Source organism: Bos mutus, chromosome 17, assembly GCF_027580195.1.
Source record: "Bos mutus isolate GX-2022 chromosome 17, NWIPB_WYAK_1.1, whole genome shotgun sequence".
In the NCBI taxonomy this organism is placed as follows: Eukaryota; Metazoa; Chordata; class Mammalia; order Artiodactyla; family Bovidae; genus Bos; species Bos mutus.
Window position 1 is genome coordinate 35,476,060 of NC_091633.1, and position 20,485 is coordinate 35,496,544.

Sequence of the window (20,485 nt, forward strand, 5' to 3'; positions counted from 1 at the left end):
CTTTGGGACCCCATGGACTGTAGCCTGCCAAGCTCTTTGTTCATGGGATTGTCCAGGAAAGAATAGTGGAATGGGTTGTCATTTCCTCCTTCAGGGGATCTTCCTGACCCAGGGACCAAACCTACATTTCCTGTGTCTCCTGCATTGGAAGAGGGGTTTTTACCACTGAGCTACCTGGAAAGCCCCAAATGTATTATAAACCAAGCAATTTTATTTTGATATATTTCATTTCTCTGTGTTCTTATTACTTAAGCAAATGTAGATTTTTAAATAAATAATACCTGTGAAACAGATTTTCAGGCAGTTGAGGGAATGACTTCTACAAAACAGGATTGAGGCAAAAAGCTTGAAGTTTACTTTGGGAGATCATAAGCATTAACAAACTATCTTTAGCCATTTAAGGGACTTTCATATAGATTCTATTCCTTGATGCTTTCTAGTTCTTTTATTAAATTGAGTAAATTAAATTAGTTATTATTGTTATAAATCCATAGGATAAATAGGAAACAAAGCTAAACTTTTAATGAAAAAGGTCAAGCAATTTGAATGCAATTGTATACCAGAAATATGTGCCCTTCTCTTTCTTTAAATGCATGATTTTTTTTTAAGGTTAATTTAAAGATTTTTTTTGGGGGACATTAGTTGATGAGCAAGACATGTTTTACTGATTACTTTTCTAAGAATATCTATGTCATCTCTCCCTCTGAATAGCTTACTCTGTCTAGCAACCATTTAAAAAATGTTGACATAGAAGTGTAAATTGAGGTAATTTTATGATTATTGCATTCTCTACACTTGTTTAGTACAGTGTATATTATTTAGGAATTTGTTTTTGGAGGAAAGTAATCTCACAATGCAAATGGCACAGGGTCATCTTGATGGAGTTCACTGTCTCCCCATATTAACTGGCAGAGGGCGCTTTATGTGGAAGGCAGGCTTAATCATTTTTTTCAAAATGTCATTTGACTGAAAAATATTGTTCTGAAGTATGGTAGATTTATCTTCAAAAATTATAAGGCTGGTTAGAAGATAATTATATACATGTGTACTTCTGAACTGTATTATAATTCACACATTAATTTACTTCACATAGGAGCACCTATACTGAGTATCATTGCACCTTACTTTTCTGGTCAACATTCTTTGAAAGTCATTTTAGCAGGATTCATGTTATTAACTAGTTAATGATTATTATTGCAAAAAACTTCTATTCTATCTCTCATAGGTATGAAGTGAGTGGATACTGGCCAAATAATTTATACACATACAAAATATTTTGCTATGTTTGTACTAATTAATGTAAAGCTATAAAATTATACCCATTTTAAAATCAAATGTTGTAAACCTTTAAAAATAAACATTACATTAAAAAATAATTTACCTCTGGACCTACCTTCTTTATGGGTGGTAAGAGGACAGATCAAAAGTACATTTTTTTTGTATTTTCTCTTTAAAACTATATCTTTATTATATTGTCTTCAGAATTGCATTTGGTCTTGCCCCTTTTTATTGACAAATCTGAAAAGGTTCTGCCACACTATCCAGCTCAGTAATATTCTCAAGTAATAAACTGAAGATAATATGGAATAAGAATTCACCAAAACTGCCTCTGTGATTTAGGTTAGTGTAAATCCTTTATGTATGTAGATTATATAATCCTCCCTTTTTTTGCATCTTTAAGCTTTCTAAATAATTTCAAAAGTAAACTATAGGACATAAGATAATTTTTGCACAATTATATTCATTATATCTGTACACTGAAAGTTACATATTTTAAGAAATTTAGAAAACATAAAACTGTTATATGATAAATTATATGGAGAAATATTGAATCATCATTGTAAACTTTCAGCAATATTTTAAAAATTTGTGATTTAGTCATTTAATAAAGACATTAATTTTCTATATTGTTTTCCTTCCTTCAAATTGTTCAAGCTGAGACTAATGACCTATCTAAATATGAAAAAGATATTAATGAAATGACAAGCTTTCAGTGTTAAATTAATATTTTGACAACTACGGTTGAAATAGAAAATGTTAGCAATGGGAAATCAAGCAAGAGATTAAAGTTAAATATAAAGTTTAAGACATGTAAAGAAAAAAATAAGGACTAAAATTAGAATAAATCATGAAGATCATAAATCTAATCCTCAAAACATTACAAAAAATATGTAGTTTTCAACATATTAAGAAAAGAAGAAAGTTAGGGATTTTGTAAGCAATATTATCCTTCAGAGAGAAACATCACAAGAAAACATCTAATATTAATGATTCAAGAAATATTTCTAAGCACATTAGTTAAAGTGATTAAATGTGATTACTTACATGAAGACAGACTGGGGATGAGCAAAGTAAAAAACTACTACTTTTTAATCTAAATTTTTTGTATTATTATTATTTTTTACCATGCCAATCTGTTGCTTTGAATAAGTCAATTGGTACTTTTTTGTGTGAATAAAGCTAAATCTTAGACCAGAAACAGTAATTTAAGAGCCATAGACTGATTTATGTAATTTTGAAATGCTCAAGTAAAAATGTTTCATGTTTAAAGATATTTGTATGAATGATTTTTATATTGAGATCTTCAATTTTAGCCTCAAAAAGTTTCTATTAAAAAATCCAAACTCCTATAAGCACATTTCTTTCTCAAGTACATAAAATGTGCTTGGGTGTATACAGTGAATCCTTATCCCTCATATAAAAAATGTGATAGCAATACATTGAGACACGTACATAATTCTGATCACATCCAAATAACTTGGCTGGTTCAAATCTCTCGAAGATTTAGTGTGTTATTTTAGATAAAATTACTTGACCCAATTAATATGCTATAGAACTCCATTGAAATACTGTTGAACAATTTACATGCTTCGCACGACTGTCCCCTAATGTTAGGCTTGCATACTTCAAGTGCATTAGAGGCACAATGTGAGAATTTCGTGAGTGTGATTTTTAATGAAAGATTAGAAGGCCTCTTTAAATCCAAGTCTTCAAAGACCAATTTCATAAATTTATTTATTTTAAAATCTACAGCGTTATCTTCTAAGAAATAGTTAGAGGTAGTTTACATTACTCTATTTAGGTAGCCTTTGCAGGATACTATTGTAATCGCAAAGGGATGAAAGCTTAAATTTTTATCATTTTATAACTCTTTGTAAATTAAGCCATGTTTGAATAGAAACCCACTGAGAACAGAATAAGTGGGGAAACATTTCGATTACCTTTCTGAAATATACAAGTGGTATTGAATTCAAAAGTTTGCTCAACGGCTTCATGGGGAAATGAATTGTGTTCATGGTATAAAGGGGCTGATGTTTTAACAATTATTTTTGTGGATAGAATTTGAAGAGGTAATAATTGGATTAGAAACTGAAGGAGATGCTGGGAAGGAATTGAGAAAAGCCCTGAAGTCTGAGCTGCTCTTAGAAAGGGGAACACCAGCAGAGAGAGAAATATGGACATAGCAAAGAGAGGTTTGTTTTCCCATTTCTAATCTCAGTTTCAATTTCTTGATTCCTGAGTATTCTGCACACTATGGACAAACTGTCCCTATGTACAAGCTCCATTCTAATAGAGTGCTAATCATATTAGTTATAAAGACAAGGCAATTTTCTTACATGGGAATTCTAACCCTAGATAATAGACATTTTACATCAAACTTTCTGCAGAAAATATGTTCCCCTAGACTTAAAGTTGCATCAAAACGAGGGCTAGAATCTTCACATTCCAAAACATAAGACCTGTGCATGATGAGGGCCTGAGCCACCACAGGCTTCCCTCGAGGCTCAGATGGTAAAGAATTTGCCTGCAATGCAGAAGACCCAGGTTCCAACCCTGGGTTGGGAAGATCCCCTGGAGAAGGGAATGGCTACCCACTCCAGTCTTCTTACCTGGGAAATCAGAAAAGCCTGGCAGGCTGCTGTTCATGGGGCTGCAAAAAGTTCAACATGACTAAACAACTAACACACACACACACGCACATACACACACATGCATGATAAGATATATGTGATTTTCTTTCAAGCTCTTCTAGTCTCCAGAAAAGAATACATAATACCATGGTATATATAGACAACAGCAGCTGAGTGAACTGAAGGGAAAAAAAAAAGTGTTGAAGATTAAAAGAGTTGTAGACATGTAGATATGTTGACAAAATACTTGAAAAACAGAAGAGTGAAAAAGTTGGTAACCTTGGAAAAGCTTGTCATCCCTGAACCTGTAATTGAAACATTTTTCCAAATCCATTTCAGTTTGAGTTCTGAAGTTACAAGTCTGGGATAGAATTCTATTTGCTTGAAGTTCACACTTATTGCTGGTGACAAGATGAAACTACATATACAACTAGGATAAATGTAGCCAGAATCCTATCTAGTTAGGCTACATCACACACACACACAAAAAAAGGACAAAGGACAGATGAAAGTATAAATAAAAGAACATTCTATGAATCTTCAACCAACTCACTATTAAAAGCTGAAATCTGATGCAATCTGACATTGCACCAAAATTGAATTTTTATTTAGAGCAAGCAAACAGCATCTTCTAAGAGATTTCATCAAAAATTCTATACTCTAAATATTTGTTTTAATCTAAATATTACTGGTCAATGAGTTATATTGGGGATTGCACTGCTCTTCTCTTAATATCAACAGTGATTTTGAAAAATATTATATCTATGTTTAATCTTTTTTTGTGTGTGTGGGAGAAATGATTCCAAAATCCTCATTTGCTCTACTCACACTCAAGAGATTTATCTCCTAAAATCCAGAAGAAGTAGATTTTTTTCTATATTAGCACTCTAACCTATCTTGGACTGAGCATCTGCACAGTATCTTTTGACTGTGATTCTGAATTAATAGATTCATGAGATCGATTGCATGTGTGTGTGTAAGTCACTTTATTCATGTCCAGACTCTTTGTGAGACATGAACCTGCCTGGCTCCTCTGTCCATGGGATTCTCCAGTAAAAAAAACTGGAGTGAGTTGCATGCTCTCCTTCAGGGAATCTTCCTGACCCAGAAGTCGAACCTATATCTCTTATGTCACCTCCACTGGCAGGTAGATTCTTTACAGCTAGTGCCACCCGGGAAGCCCAGAGATTATGTTTACCCTGAAACAATTCAATGACCATTAATTTTATGAAACATTTTTCACAAACACGTTAAAAGAGGAATGGTGTTTGTGGGAATTGTAAAGTAAGGAGAAATAGAAGGTTGAGAAGAGAATAGATGTGTACAACTATAAACTCAGACAATGTATAAAGAATGAAGAGTCTAAGGCTATACCCAATGGAGTTTTCAATAAATGCACTTCATAAATGTTATTTGATTACCTGCCATGTGTAAGGCAGGTACTGAAGTACCTGTATTCCCAAGTACATTGGAAATAAAAATTTTAATCAAAGCCTTGACTAATGGAGATAGTGAGATGTGGTGGATTGTATTCTCTGTCAGCTAGGCTATGTTGCCCAATTTTTAGGTCAACAACTAATCTGATAGAGAATGGATAAACAACAGAGTCTCACTGTATGACACAGGGAACTATATTCAGTATCCTGTGATAAACCATAATGGAAAAAAATATATATATATATATATATATATATATATATATATGTATAAGGGAATCACTTTGCTGTACAATAGAAACTGATATAATATTATAGATCAACTATACCTGAATAAAATAATAAAAAGAACTAGTCTGGTGTCTCTGTGAAAGTGTCATGGATGTGATTAACATTTAATTGTTGGCTCTAATATAGACCTAAGATAGATCATTCCCCCTATGATGTGGGTGGACCTCATCCAATCAGTTGAAGGCCTTCAGATTTAAGATTGAGGTTTCCCACGGAAGAAGAAAGCCTACCATATGGCTTCCACAAAGAAATATACTTGAGTTTCTAGTCTGGCTACAGATGTCAGACTCAAGACTCCAATACTGACTTGTATCAACAGTCTGCTGACTCAGTCTATGGCTTTTGGAGTCCATGATGAATATCAACTCATATTTGAATTTCCTGCTGCCTGGTCGGCCCTACAAATTTGACACACATACCACTCCACCAACCATTACCAGAGCCAGTTCCTTAAAATTAGAATATGGAGGCAAAGTTAGTGATGGAGAGATATAAATCCAGATCTAATATTAACTCTACTGGTTCTGTTTTTTTTTCTGGAGAAAAATATTATTTTGGCCTCAGTTCAGTTCAGTTCAGTTGCTCAGTCGTGTCCGATTCTTTGTGACCCCATGAATCGCAGCATGCCAGGCCTCCCTGTCCATTACCAATTCCTGGAGTTTACTCAAACTCATGTCCATCGAGTCGGTGATGCCATCCACCCATCTCTTCTTCTGTCGTCCCCTTCTCCTCCTGCCCCCAATCCCTCCCAGCATCAGGGTCTTTTCCAATGAGTCAACTCTTCGCATGAGGTGGCCAAAGTATTGGAGTTTCAGCTTTAGCATCTTTCCTTCCAAAGAACACCCAGGACAGGTCTCCTTTAGGATGGACTGGTTGGATCTCCTTGCAGTCCAAGGGACTCTCAAGAGTCTTCTCCAACACCACAGTTCAAAAGCATCAATTCTTCAGCGCTCAGCTTTCTTCACAGTCCAACTCTCACATCCATACATGACCGCTGGAAAAACCATAGCCTTGACTAGATGGACCTTTGTTTGCAAAGTGATGTCTCTGCTTTTGAATATGCTTTTTAGGTTGGTCATAACTTTCCTTCCAAGGAGTAAGCGTCTTTTAATTTCATGGCTGCAATCACCATCTGCGGTGATTTTGGAGCCCCCCAAAAATAAAGTCTGACACTGTTTCCCCATCATTTCCCATGAAGTGATGGGACCAGATGCCATGATCTTAGTTTTCTGAATGTTGAGCTTTAAGCCAGCTTTTTCACTCTCTACTTTCACTGTCATCAAGAGGCTTTTTAGTTCCTCTTCACTTTCTGCCATAAGGGTGGTGTCATCTGCATATCTTTGGTTATTGATATTTCTGCTGGCAATCTTGATTCCAGCTTGTGCTTCTTCCAGTCCAGCGTTTCTCATGATGTACTTTGCATATAAGTTAAATAAGCAAGGTGACAATGTACAGCCTTGATGTACTCCTTTTCCTATTTGGAAACAGTCTGTTGTTCCATGTCCAGTTCCTACTGTTGTTTCCTGATCTGCTTATAGGTTTCTCAAGAGGCAGGTCAGGTGGTCTGGTATTCCCATCTCTTTTGGCATAAGACCCAGAAATTTTCTCATGAAATTAGTTTATAGTTAGACATGTAAATCTAGTAGAAAGTGGCACCAGATAGCTTTCATCCTCTAAAATTAACATCTTCTTGTGTTTAAGCAGAAAACAAAATAGATTCACACAAGAAGCAATTATTTAGTTTAGTATTTATTCTCAGAGCATAACACCATCAATTTTTCTTTTTTCTACTTCTGTATGCTTGTGTATCATGAAAATGTCTCTGTATACATATTCCAATTATTTAAACTCTTATCACATTAAGGAATAACAAAATAAAGCAATGTCAAATAAAAGTTTATCTACTCTAGCCTTTATTTCACATATATTGATTATAATAATTTCATAAGAAATTTCTCTTTTTTTGGTATAAGCAAAAAACCCTATATTCTGTATTTGAAAATTATAAACAGGATGTACTTTTAGCCAATTCTCCATTCTCCATATGAATCTTAGTGCTTTACCAAATATATTGGTTAGTTAAAATGTATTTGTATTTTAATTTCAATATTCAAATTTCAGGAATGTCATCTATTTAAACACACACTATTTGATAATTTCTCCTGAAAAATACAAATCTAATGTTTCCTACTCATTTTGCTTGCTTTTCCATTAGCATGTAGAAATTTTGTAAATGTTTGTTTTATATAAGGTAGCGATACTAACTTTCTGTCCTTATATCTTTTTGTTTCACAGTAGGCATTTCTAGAATTAATCCCATATGTACAATGACATATGTATCCCATATGTACAATGTAAGATTTACAGGGGCTATGATTTGAAAATTCTGAAGCCATTAATTAGTTTATATAATCAATTATCCCTGATTTGTCATTGGCGGTATATGCAGTGGATGTGGATTCTCAGGCTGAAGGATGTGAGCTAAGGTTGTCATCACTGATGTCTGGTTTCTATCACCTCTTCAATTTTTATCTTTCTTATAGAAAAATATACATTGTGTGTGTGTGTGTGTGTGTGTGTTATTTATAGGTGCCTCAGAAGTTAAAGAATCTACCTGCAATGCAGGAGACCCGGGTTCAATCCCTGGGTTGGGAACATACCCTAGAGATGGAAATGGTAACAGAGGAGCCTGGTGGGCTACAGTCCATGGGTTGCAAAGAGTAGGACATGACCGAGCAACTAACATTTCACTTTCATTATTTCATGCACACACTTATATACATAGAGAGAGAGAGATACAAAATTCTATATGCTTTCTACTTCAGGTGTTTTAGAAGGAAGTCTAAATATCCAGAAAGGCTTAAAAAAGAGACATTCAGTTAAATAAACTTAACATCCCTATTGTCCAGATGTGTCACAAAATTATAAAAACAATTTTTCCTTGCTTTTTTCAACTTTAGATTCCAAATAGTTAGCTACAACTGCTAATTCTATAGGAATCTGAGAGAAACAGTCCTTTGTAAAATGATTTTGTTTGGATTTAAATTATCATTTGGATGCCAAGTTTCTGATATCTGTCTGTTAAATCAGACTTATCATTCATACTGTTTTTTAAAATAGCTTTTATTGGAGTACAGTTGATTGATAATGTTATGTTTGTTTCTGCTGTACAGTTGTATATATGCATATATATACACATGTGTATATGTGTATATATACATATGTGTGTATATATATATACAGACACACACATACATACACTCTGTTTTAGATTCTTTTCCCATATAGATCATTACAGAGAATAGAGTTCCCTGTGCTATACAGTAGGTTTTTCTTACATGTTTTTATAAAATTATAAATGTGCTATAAAATTGACTGAATTGTTTTCTCAAAAACAAATATTTAGTATTTTTATATGTGTTTATTTACATAAACGCACAACTTATTCAAAATGCATTTAGTCAGTATTGATTTGATGTGATTATAAAACTAAAGTGCATGTACAATTTCAAATGTTTTCATACTTGTTAAACTATTGATTAACAAAAATGGTGATGATTCTATTTATTAATTTAGCCTATAAATGAAATATTTTTAAATCAAAAAGTAGTTTTATTTGTTTTAAATATTCATACACATACTGGGTTAAATTATTTGCTTTCTTTAAAATAGGAAACATTAGGTCATTTTGTCCTATAGTGTCTGAAGAGGTGCTGGCCTAACATCTCATTGTCAAATAATTTTTCCTTTTCATCCTAGGATATGGCTTTAAGGTGCAAACCATTGTTTCCATAAATTAACATATGGCAACACTGGCTACTAGTAGATTGGAAACAGGAGTTGAAAGTAAAGTATCTAAACCAGGGCATTAATACATATTTTGCTCACATCTTGAGACCATGTGAACCTTAAAATAGGGGTTCAAGAGAAGGTTGCATTCTGAGGTGCACCAATATTTTATTTTTGGGTGACTGAACACATAGGTAATGCAGGTACCTTCAGTATTACATATTTTGGTGTACAAACATATATTTATGTGGAGATATATATATATATATCTCCATGGGACTTCAGTGGTAAAGAATCTGCCTACCAAGCAGGGGTTGCAGGTTTGATCCCTGGGTCAGAAAGATCCCCTAGAGAAGGAAATGTCAACCCACTCCAATATTCTTGTCTGGGAAATTCCATGGACAGAAGAGCCTGATGCGCTGCAGTCCATGGGGCAGCAAAAGAGTTCGACTTGACTTAGGAACTAAGCAATAACAACAGAATATATAACCATAGTATAAACATAATTTCTTATTACCTTGTATAAAAGTATATTCCCTAATATGTAAAATCAATGCCCATTTAGTCAGATATTCTTTTATTTTCTGAATGCTGTGTAAAAATTTTACACAAAACATTTGTTTCTGTGAAAGGTAAGGTACAGATAGATATCAATAAATAAAGGAATTGATGTTTTTCCATCTAAATCTAAGTCATTCATTCCATTGTGAGCTCATGAAAAATAAGAAAAACTAAAGGGAATTCACATTTATAAAGCAGCTAATATACCCCTAATTTCATTGGATTATTTACAGTTTATTTTCTTTTACTGTGTAACCATTGCCCGTCAAAATGAAAGACATTGTAAATTAAAGAGGCAGCATGTTCATTTTTGGTATTCAACTTTAGTGCTTTAATTTTTATTACAAACAAGCAATTAAGAATACACAATATATTATTTTCCTCTTCAAATATAAAACCTGAATAGAATAACAAGTAATATCATAGCTTTAATATGGTCCTCCCCTAATGTCTCATATATGTATAGATTTCACTGTATTTCCAAAATACAATTCTACTTAAAATTGCTGCATAAAACTATAAAGGAATTTTTTAAACACTTGCCTGAAATCCAAGGAGCTTTTCACTCGGCTTAATGTGCCTCTGAAATTCACATTCTATGGGTTGTATCACTTTGATTCCATCTTCATAAAAAACATAGAACATGTTCCCAATTCCCAGACCTTAGAAATAAAAACACATTCAAAAGTTCAAAATAAAATTATCAGAAACCTTTACGAACAAAACTCAGTGTCTGTCATATTGCTGGTGGGAGATCAATTTGTGAAGTCATGTAATGTTAATAAAGCAAACCATGTGAGACCTTTACCAAATGTCCAAGTAAATCTGTGATTTTATGCAGAAATTCCACTTCTTCTCCCTAATCTGTACATCAGTGCTTTTTTTGTAAGTCAACAAAAGTTTCAGATATTTTACACTAATTATAAATAGAAATTGTGAACCCTTGGATACACAGATTATTTCTGCTACCTTCCCACTTAATTTAGGTGTTCATTAAGATATAAAAGTTTGTTCTGAAGAATCATGTTTATCCAATGTCTTATTCAAGTTCCCTAGGGAAAATAAACTGTCATCCTTTGCAGGAATTTAGAAACAAATTCTTTTTGTTCTAGAAACAGAAAGACCAAGTCCTCTAGATTTTGGAGAATATGTATTGAATATTTTCCAAAAACAATATTTGTAAATGTAATCCCACTAGAGGTCTTACATGTCAGTTTTCATAATGATAAATTTTGGGGGTAGTTTCTCCACTTTAAAACTTGAATTAATATAAAGTCTTGCAAAAATCTCATTTAAATCATACTATTAATTTTTTTCACACTGCAGGTTTGGGTTTGTGACATCTTAGAAATCCATCTCACTTGCATTATAAACCCACTCCTTGTGGGGGCAGGATGATACAGAACAGACACCTGAAATGCCCATGGGGATTAATGGAGGCCTGCACCTGGGGACTTGTCACCTCTGACTGCACACCTCTACTCTTGGTTTCCTCTGCTTCTGCCTTGTTCTGGACATGCATGTCCAGACTAAGAGCATGTAGACCTTCCTTTCCTGATCCTCTCCTGATTACCTCATCCAGGTATACCAGTTTGCAAACCATATTTATTCAGTTTAATTCTACCACACATAATCCAGTGAGAGCATACGCCCTTTAATAGTTAAGCAATTATATTGAAATCTTGGTAGTTTGAAAATCCAAATTGCTTAAAATGCTTAACATCTGAAAACATTTAAAATTTTTATTTCGATTGACAATACTTATAAAGTCTATGAAATCAAGACTGAGGATCACAAGTATTTGATTTGCAAAACAATAAAATTATTTAACTTAAGCTGTATTTTCTTTTATTAAATATGTTTCTATCTAATTTAAAATGTCACCAGTTCTGCCTATTTGATCTGTGCCCATCTATTCCTATGATTAAGAGGAAAATGTATTCAATCAGAATTATAACTTTATTGGTATTTATAAATAATGAGTCTGAGTGAACTCCGGGAGTTGGTGATGGACAGGGAGGCCTGGTGTGCTGCGATTCATGGGGTCACAAAGAATCGGACACGACTGAGCGACTGAACTGAACTGAACTGATACATAATGAAATTATTTCTAACTAATAATGCATACCCATTTTAAGATTTTGATAAATCTTACTGTTTTAGAAATATTTTACCATTCTTATATTTTAATACATGTTATCTTTATCAGTTAATTGTGCATTTTAATTCCAGAATGCACAATGTTACAATGAGATGTTCCTGAACAGTAGCAGAAGTGGCAAGGACTAAATTTAAGTTGTTTTTCATGAAATAAAATTTAAGACTTGTCAGCTGTTATCCATAATTACAGCTCTGCATACAGAAACATCAATTCTATACCCAAAGGTATACAAAACTCAGTTTTTATGCAAAAAAAAATTTGTATCAATAAGCTTTTGTATAAACATGGATAGATGGTTGATGTTTGCTACCTCTTAGTGACTTGCAAATTAACATGACTCGGTGCTGAAACTTAGGAGCACAAGCAAGCTGTGATGTGGTGTCTGATTTTCACTTGTGTCAGTTACTTTGTTTGATGATGATTACAAAGCACATAACATTTTTTAAAGAACTTGACGGTACCCTCCTTCAGCTGCTGCACGATTCTGCTCCACGGTCAGCAATTTGAATGTGTTTGAATATTACAACTACTCCAAGTCCAGACTGTTTGCAAAGTTTCTTGAAGCATCTTCTGTCCTTTCTCCTATGGATGCTTTCAATATTATATATATATATATATATATATATATATATATATTTACTATATTCTGTGCATAGTGCAGTCAGTGAGATTTCACTGTACTTTTGCACAGATTAAATTTCTGGGAGTTATTTACCTCTGAAAACCTGGTTAATCCATCCAAATCACTTTCAACACTGAAAAGTGTGTTTTCTTACTTTTAAAAATATAAGTTACACATCAGCATTTTTACAGAGTATAAACTACTTTCCAAGTTACAAGTTATTGAGAAATACAGATAACTTTAAGCAAGGTGCATTTTACTGTTTTTGGTAGGAATATAACTCCTTAGTGCTTATGAAATAGTAATGCCAACAAAATATCATGTACAAATATGTTAAAATGATAATATAAAAGAACTAGGTATCAGTCACTCTGCTAGGAAATAAAACTTTATCCTCGGAGCTGTTGATGAATTCCTCTCTTCTCCACCTAAACAAGGTTTATTTTGCCATTCATTTTCTTGCTAGACATATCTTATTCATCAATTATCCTTTAGATTTTAGCAGAAGAGTTTATAATCTGAGTATATGATGATGTATCATTCTAAATTTGCTACTATAATATTATAATTTATTTTGAATATGCTTCTGCTGCTGCTGCTGCTAAGTCGCTTCAGTCGTGTCCGACTCTGTGCGACCCCATAGACGGCAGCCCACCAGGCTCCCCCGTCCCTGGGATTCTCCAGGCAAGAACACTGGAGTGGGTTGCAATTTCCTTCTCCAGTGCATGAATGTGAAAAGTGAAAGTGAAGTCGCTCAGTCGTGTCTAGGGGTATTCATTAGCTTTATTCGTATAAGAAGCAATAATGTACCGGTTAGGGGAAGCACACTGAAACCGCCCACCCTGGCCAGGCACCACAGTAACCATTTTTATGAGTTGTTTTACAACAGGAGGTCCTGCTAAGGAACACAGAACTAATAAGCCACCACCAATTGGAAGAGTTTGGAAACGGTCAAAAGGAGACACCACATGTCTGACCACCTCCCAGAATCCTTCTCTCTGGCATCCATCTTGGCTGAACAAGGCGTGCACCACCAGGAAGGACTCTGAGTCAGAATGATTGGCCAAAGACAACCCGGAAACTAATCCCATTACCATAAAACCCGAGACTGCGAGCCACATGGCAGAGCTGTTCTCCTGGGTTCCCTTACCCTACTGCTCTCCACCCGGGTGCCCTTTCCCAATAAAATCTCTTGCTTTGTCAGCATATGTGTCTCCACGGACAGTTCATTTCTGAGTGTTAGACAAGAGCCCAGTTTGGGGCCCTGGAAAGGGTCCCCCTTCCTAAAACATACCTGTGTATGTTCAGTATAACTATGTCATATAACATATTTCCACGTTCTAACTGTTTAAAAGTTTTTTTTTTTTTGGTATGAGAGACTGTTAACAGAGATAAATCCCATTCTCGATTCAGATAGCTCAGAGGTAAACCATAGCTATAGAACTTTCTGTTATATCGTGGGGAAGTTATTTACTATGTAACTTCTGTGTTGTAATTGTAAGAAGTAAGTAAGATGGAGAAAGGAAAACATGTAGCCGAGTGACTTGAACTCTTACTATGAGCTCAAGAAATGTTGAATTGTCCCTATTTTTATGATTGACATTATCTCTTTGAAACATCATTGGGGGGACATGGTGAAATGGCATATAACCAAATGTACTTACTGTCCTCATGTTTTCCTCAAATCTATACTGTGAGATATACTACTAGTACATTTCAGCTTTTTATGAGGTTGAATTCTATGAATATATGAGCCTCCTGAAAGAATAACCTGATTTTCTAGTAGAGCAGTTGATCTTTGCAGGGGGGTCTGCAAATTCAAGCTATTTTCATAATAATGCTAAGATGTCATTTGCATTTTTCTCTTTCATTTTCTGTAGAGTGTAGCTCTTGACAGTTTACAGGACATGTGGTGCTATAATGATATCACAACAGTTCAATGCAGAAGCAGATATAGGAATTCTACGTTTTTATTCAGCCAGATTTTTTTAAAATGCAGTGTTCAATAGTGAGCCTTTTCAATTTTTAAATATCACTTTACAAATAATATGCTATTATGGCTACATTTTTGAATTTCGCTTTAATTTCTAATATGGTAATTAAAGTGGATAGAAATAACCTACATAAACAAAAGCTCTTTGGGTTTTCAATAATTTTGAAAAGTGTAAAAGATTTCTGAGTCCCACAAAGTCTGACCGTGAGTTTCACTTACAATTTTTTCCTCATTGATGTATTGCAGTTTACTACAAAAGTTCTTGATGTAAGTAAAAGCTTTACAACTGTAGTCATTATAAAGTTTAGGAATATGTGCTGTCTTGTCTTTTTTCATCACTTGGTGAAGACAGACATAAGTACTTTGTCTTTTTCAGGTCGATAGTTAATCTAACAAGGTATAGTAGCTCAAAAAACTGATCTATAATTTGTTTTTTCCTTGTGAGATTTGTCTCTGCTTTGTTTTTCTTTCTATACAGAAAGGACATACACAAGAACAGAAGTATTTCCCAGAGGATTTTTTGATCAATACTGTACTTTTAAATATATGAGAGGGACTGAGGAAAAAAATGGATGTAATTTACATCCTTGTATCAATCCTTTGAGGACTGCTACACAAGAATAATAGGGCAGTATGATAATATAGTTACATTATGTGTTACATATAACACTATATTCCATAAATTATAACAAAATAATGGTTATTTGTGATTATTGGATGAATATTTAAGTCAATAGTAAAACTATTTTGTGGTGTTTGCCTTCCTCTGGTGTAAATTGCCATTACTTTAGCATTTAATTTATGGTCAATAGCAAATTCTAATCCTACAATGCAGTGAGTTGGTAACCAATCAAAGGTCATTTAGTAAATTTTGTGTTAAAGAAAGTCCTTCATAGATTGATATTATTCTCTTCCTTTTCATCTAATTCTAAAGTTATTTTTAATAAAGAAGAAAATAGGCAAAAATAGATGGTCTGCATCATATTTCTCACTTTGACTAACCCAGCAGGGATGAATTTTCAGTTTATGAATATTCCCATTTTTGGAACTCAGTCTTTGGAGCTAAAATCCTTTTCACACACATAGTAACACCAAACCATCACACCTCAGTGAGATATTTATGTTTTGTTCAATTGAAATAAGAATAACTTCCTCTTTCAAAGTTTTAGATTTTTGGAGAGTAATTGTGTTAAACTTATTAGGCACTATTAATTCAGGACGTAGACACTATCTGAACATTATATATTATTGGTCAGAATGATATTATCCAAAGCTAGTCTTAAGTCAGAATTCAATTCCCTGAACTTTCAAAGATATGCTGAAAAATTTGAATGCAAATCTGCATGATTGATTTCACATTCAATTATTAAGATAGCAAAGATTATATCATAATAGAGCATTTGTTTGCTATGTAGTTAATATTAGGAGAAATCATACATAATTATGTATATGTTCACGTGTTTGTGTATATACATATATTTGTTGTTGTTGTTCAGTCACTAAATCGTGTCTGACTCTGAGACCTCATAGACTGTAGTATACCAGGTTTTTCTGTCCTCCACTATCTTTATAGCATTGAACTTTATTTTCACTGGGTTTTCCTAATAGTTCAGTTGGTAAAGAATCCACCTGCAATGCAGGAGACCCCAGTTCACTTCCTGAGTTGGGAAGATCCCCTGGAGAAGGGAATGGCTACTGACTCCAGTATTCTGATCTGGAGAAGTCCATGGACTGTATGGTTCTTGGAGTTGCAAAGAGTCAGACACAACAGAGTGACTTTCACTAATTTTCACCACCAGACATGTCCACAGCTGAGCATCATTGCTGCTTTGGCCTAGCTGCTCATTCTTTCTGGAGCTATTAGTAATTGCCTTCTGCTCTTCCCCAGCAGCATGTGGGGCACCTTCCAACCTGGGAGATCATCTTCTGGCATCATCTTTTTGCCTTTATATGCTGTTCATAGGGTTCTCCAGGCAAGAATCCTGGAGTGGATTGCCATTCCTTCTCCAGTGAACCACATTTTGTCAGAAGTTTTCACTATGACCCATCCATCTTGGGTGGCCCTGTATGGCATGGCTCATAGCTTCTTTGAGTTACACAAGCTCCTTCTCCATGACAAGGCTGTGCTCTATGAAGGAGTTATACAAATATGCATACACATATATGTGGATGTGTATATGCACATATATCTGCAAATGGTTATCTTGTCAGATTCCTTTTTTGATCTGAAAACAGTTTTATGAGATAAAATGCTAAAACATTGACATTTGTTTTTAACAGAGAAGATATGGAACTTGCAAATGAAGATATTAACAGCTTGATCACTCTGGCATTGGCATCACGAACAGACAGTAGAAAATGTTGTCTCTCCCTCATCCAATGATATGATACTCTAAGTCTCCTGAATTTAAAAGACTTACCTTCTGAAAGCTCTCTTTTTTCATTTTAAATATTTCACCAATATTGTTGTGAGACAGTAATTTGGTCCTGAGAACCTTACCAATATTTTGCTATAAAAATAATTATACAGTAGCTCATTAAGTTCGTGTGAACTCTTCTGTATTTCCCATGCTCCCCTGCAGCATAGTAGTCTGGACAATGAAATGTGACAAATCTGAGGTTGAAGGAGTTAAGAGAGGGCCTGATGCCTATTATTCTTTTTTTTCCCACTTTGGTGACATTATAGGTCACAAAGCTAGTCAGATAATAATGTAACACATAAACTTTTTTGCATGATTTCACTGTGATTTTCTAATTGTACTTTGTGCTGGTTGGTGTTAATTGCCCAACTAATATAGTAATTTATTTGAATAATTCCTATAACATATATATGTATGAAGAGATTCATAAATATTTACAAAGATAATTTTAAAATAATATATATACATTTGCTTTCAGATCACTAGATGTCACATCAAGCCAGTATTTTCCAAAGTAATTTCAGTTCCATATTGATCCTATAGATATTCAGCAAAATGATCTTATTTACAATAAATTTAAAAAATGCTATATTATATAACAAACCATCTGACATCTCTCCTTAGAGTTTGAAATTAGTATATCTAAAAGTTCAACCTAATCCTACAGTGAATAAAATGGTTTAAATTCCTTTAATTCAGTGCTTATAAAAATGCTTATTATCATTACACCATAAAGCATATACCAAACTGTTGTCTACTTAAACAAATATTAGGAAATACATTATTAGATTATAAGACCATAAAAATATTGCAAAAGAGACCCAATCATGCTGAATATTTTAATGTATACTTTGAGATCATTTATGCAGTGAAATTAGTTGACAATGAGTTAATCTTCTATTTCACAAGATTAAAAATTTCATTAGAGCAGATACTAGATCTTATCTTTACAAATGCTTTCAAAGTGCCCTACATTTAGTTGTCTCTTTAAAATATTTGTAAATAAATGAGTGATATATTTTCTCCCTTTTAAAATGTTTTTCTACATTCCCACAAAAAAAAAAAAGTTTGCCTTTAAGTCATAATGACATTATAGAGGAATTATCATTTTGAAATCTCTTTCACTTATTATTTATCTTAAAATGCTTGGAATTCTTCAATGTTCTCTCTGAAAGCATTTTTTCATGGTAATAGTGAAAATATGAGTATACAATCAGAAAGCACTGCTAGAGTGAAAATAAAAATGGATCTCAGAAATATGTATTTTTTGTTAGTTATTATTCTATCCTTAAAAAATACAGGTAGAAATTTACTTTGGATGCTTCTTTTGTTATTTTAATTATTTATATGAAATAGTTGTACACGTTTGTGGTTTAATGATTCCTCAATTTGGTCTATTATGCCTGGCAACCATTATTATTATTACATGCAATCATTTTCAACTGTAATGCCTTACTGATAACTGTGGCATTATAAATATAATTTACAGATTCCTGGAATCTGAGTCAAACTATTATTTTCTCAAATATATTATTTTAAATTTTATTTCAGAAAACAGTAAAGTATTCTGATGATAACAGTACATAGAAAAAAGGATTTTAAAAATTTCCTAAAATATTTCTTGTATATGCTTTAAAATTATCTACAAAATATATTAAATAGCTATGATTTCTCAAGCACATATTCTGGGTCAAACATCATAAAGAGTAAGCATATCACTGACTGATGGAGAGTACTTATTGAAAGCATATAGTTTCAAAGATTAACAGAAGAAAAACTTAAAAAGATAAGAATGTTTTCATATAATGAATCTCAGGATGATTTTAATTAATCTGGAGGTCTCCTGTATTTTTAAAGGACACCTGAATAATATTATACTATTATTACATACTAATGATTATTATAAAGTACTAATGTTAATGACATCAATTCAAGTTATAAAAAAGAGTTGTTTTAGCTATTTTAAAGAGATTTACATATCACAAATTTGCAAGGAGGGTGCCAAACTATATTTCAAGCATTGTTTTAAAATATTCTGGCTCAGAGAGGTAAAATGACTCATTCTAATTTCCACAGCAATTAGTGATCAAGCTAAACCTGTGGTACATGATCTCTGAATATTTGGGTTTTATTCCTTCCCTTTATAATGATTAAATAAAATCCATTTTTATAATACCCAGAGAAATATTTGTCTGGTCTCAAGAAATAAGAGAGTCTAAAGAAGCATCTAACATATATGTTAATCATGTCATAATAATATCCGTTTCAGTAATGATTGAATTTGTACATTCAAATGTGAAATATCCAAGTGGAATAAAACGAGAAGGTAAAATTACTCCAATAGCTCTTTAGTAAACTGGAGTTTAGGGCCTTTACAGAAGATTTGAGGAGAAAGAAATACCAAGGGAGAAAAAAAAATGTGTTATGCTCATCTTTGAAAATAAAATTGAGATGGCTAAATTTCAGAATTTATTAACCCTTCTGAGGCATGGTCCTCCAGGTGGCTGTGACTCCAATTCATATAAGAGTCTACAATAGGAAACAAAGAAGTTTTTCTACAATGGTTTGTGTAGGCAATTACTTTGATAATTGCCTTCCAAGAGTGTAATGATGACTTATCCACACTTTTCTAAGAATTTAAGTAATGCACTCGGGATATTTAAATTCTGGGTAAACACTGCCACTTGGCTTTTGTGGCTAATTAAGAAAAACTAGCACAATTGAGTGCAAACTATAATTTAAAAAGTTGATAAAACAACCTTGTTGAGAACTAACAACTATCCTTACTTCTGAGATGACGAATTTGTGAAATAAAGAGACTCTAGTTTACATACTGGTACAGACTGGATTTGAATCCAGTTACTTAAGTTTATATCCCATTTTTTCCCCCTTTTTTTTAAAGATTATTTTTGATGCAGATTGTTTCAAATCTTTATTGAGTTTTTTTTTTTTTTTTAACCAATATTGCTTCTTTGTGTTTTTGTCTTGGGTTTCTGATCACAGGGTTTGTGGGATCACATGCCCCTACCCAGAGATTGAACCTACAATCCCTGCATTGGAAGGTTAATTCTTAACTACTAGACTGTCAAAGAAGTTGCAATAACCTGTTTTCTTCATTTATTATATTCCATTCATAAGGTAATAGTTTTCTAATTTTTTCTTTTCTAATCTAAATCAGGGCTTAATATATAAATTATGTTTAACCAAGTTTGCTTTCATTTATTTGACTAATTTTAATTCTATACTCTTAAAAAGCATTTCCATATATTGTAACATAACCTCCTGATTATATATCAATAAT

At 33.3% G+C, this 20,485-nt stretch overlaps 1 protein-coding gene across 3 annotated transcripts in view; it reads right to left on the bottom strand.

Annotated features, from left to right (window-relative positions):
• Window positions 1–20,485, bottom strand: part of FSTL5 (follistatin like 5) — an 875,401-nt gene that overhangs the window by 97,141 nt on the left and 757,775 nt on the right. For all 3 annotated transcript variants that reach the window (XM_070385610.1, XM_070385609.1, XM_070385608.1), the window contains one exon: window positions 10,532–10,650. In XM_070385610.1, coding sequence (XP_070241711.1) covers window positions 10,532–10,650 — 119 coding nt within the window. The remainder of the gene's footprint in view (window positions 1–10,531; window positions 10,651–20,485) is intronic.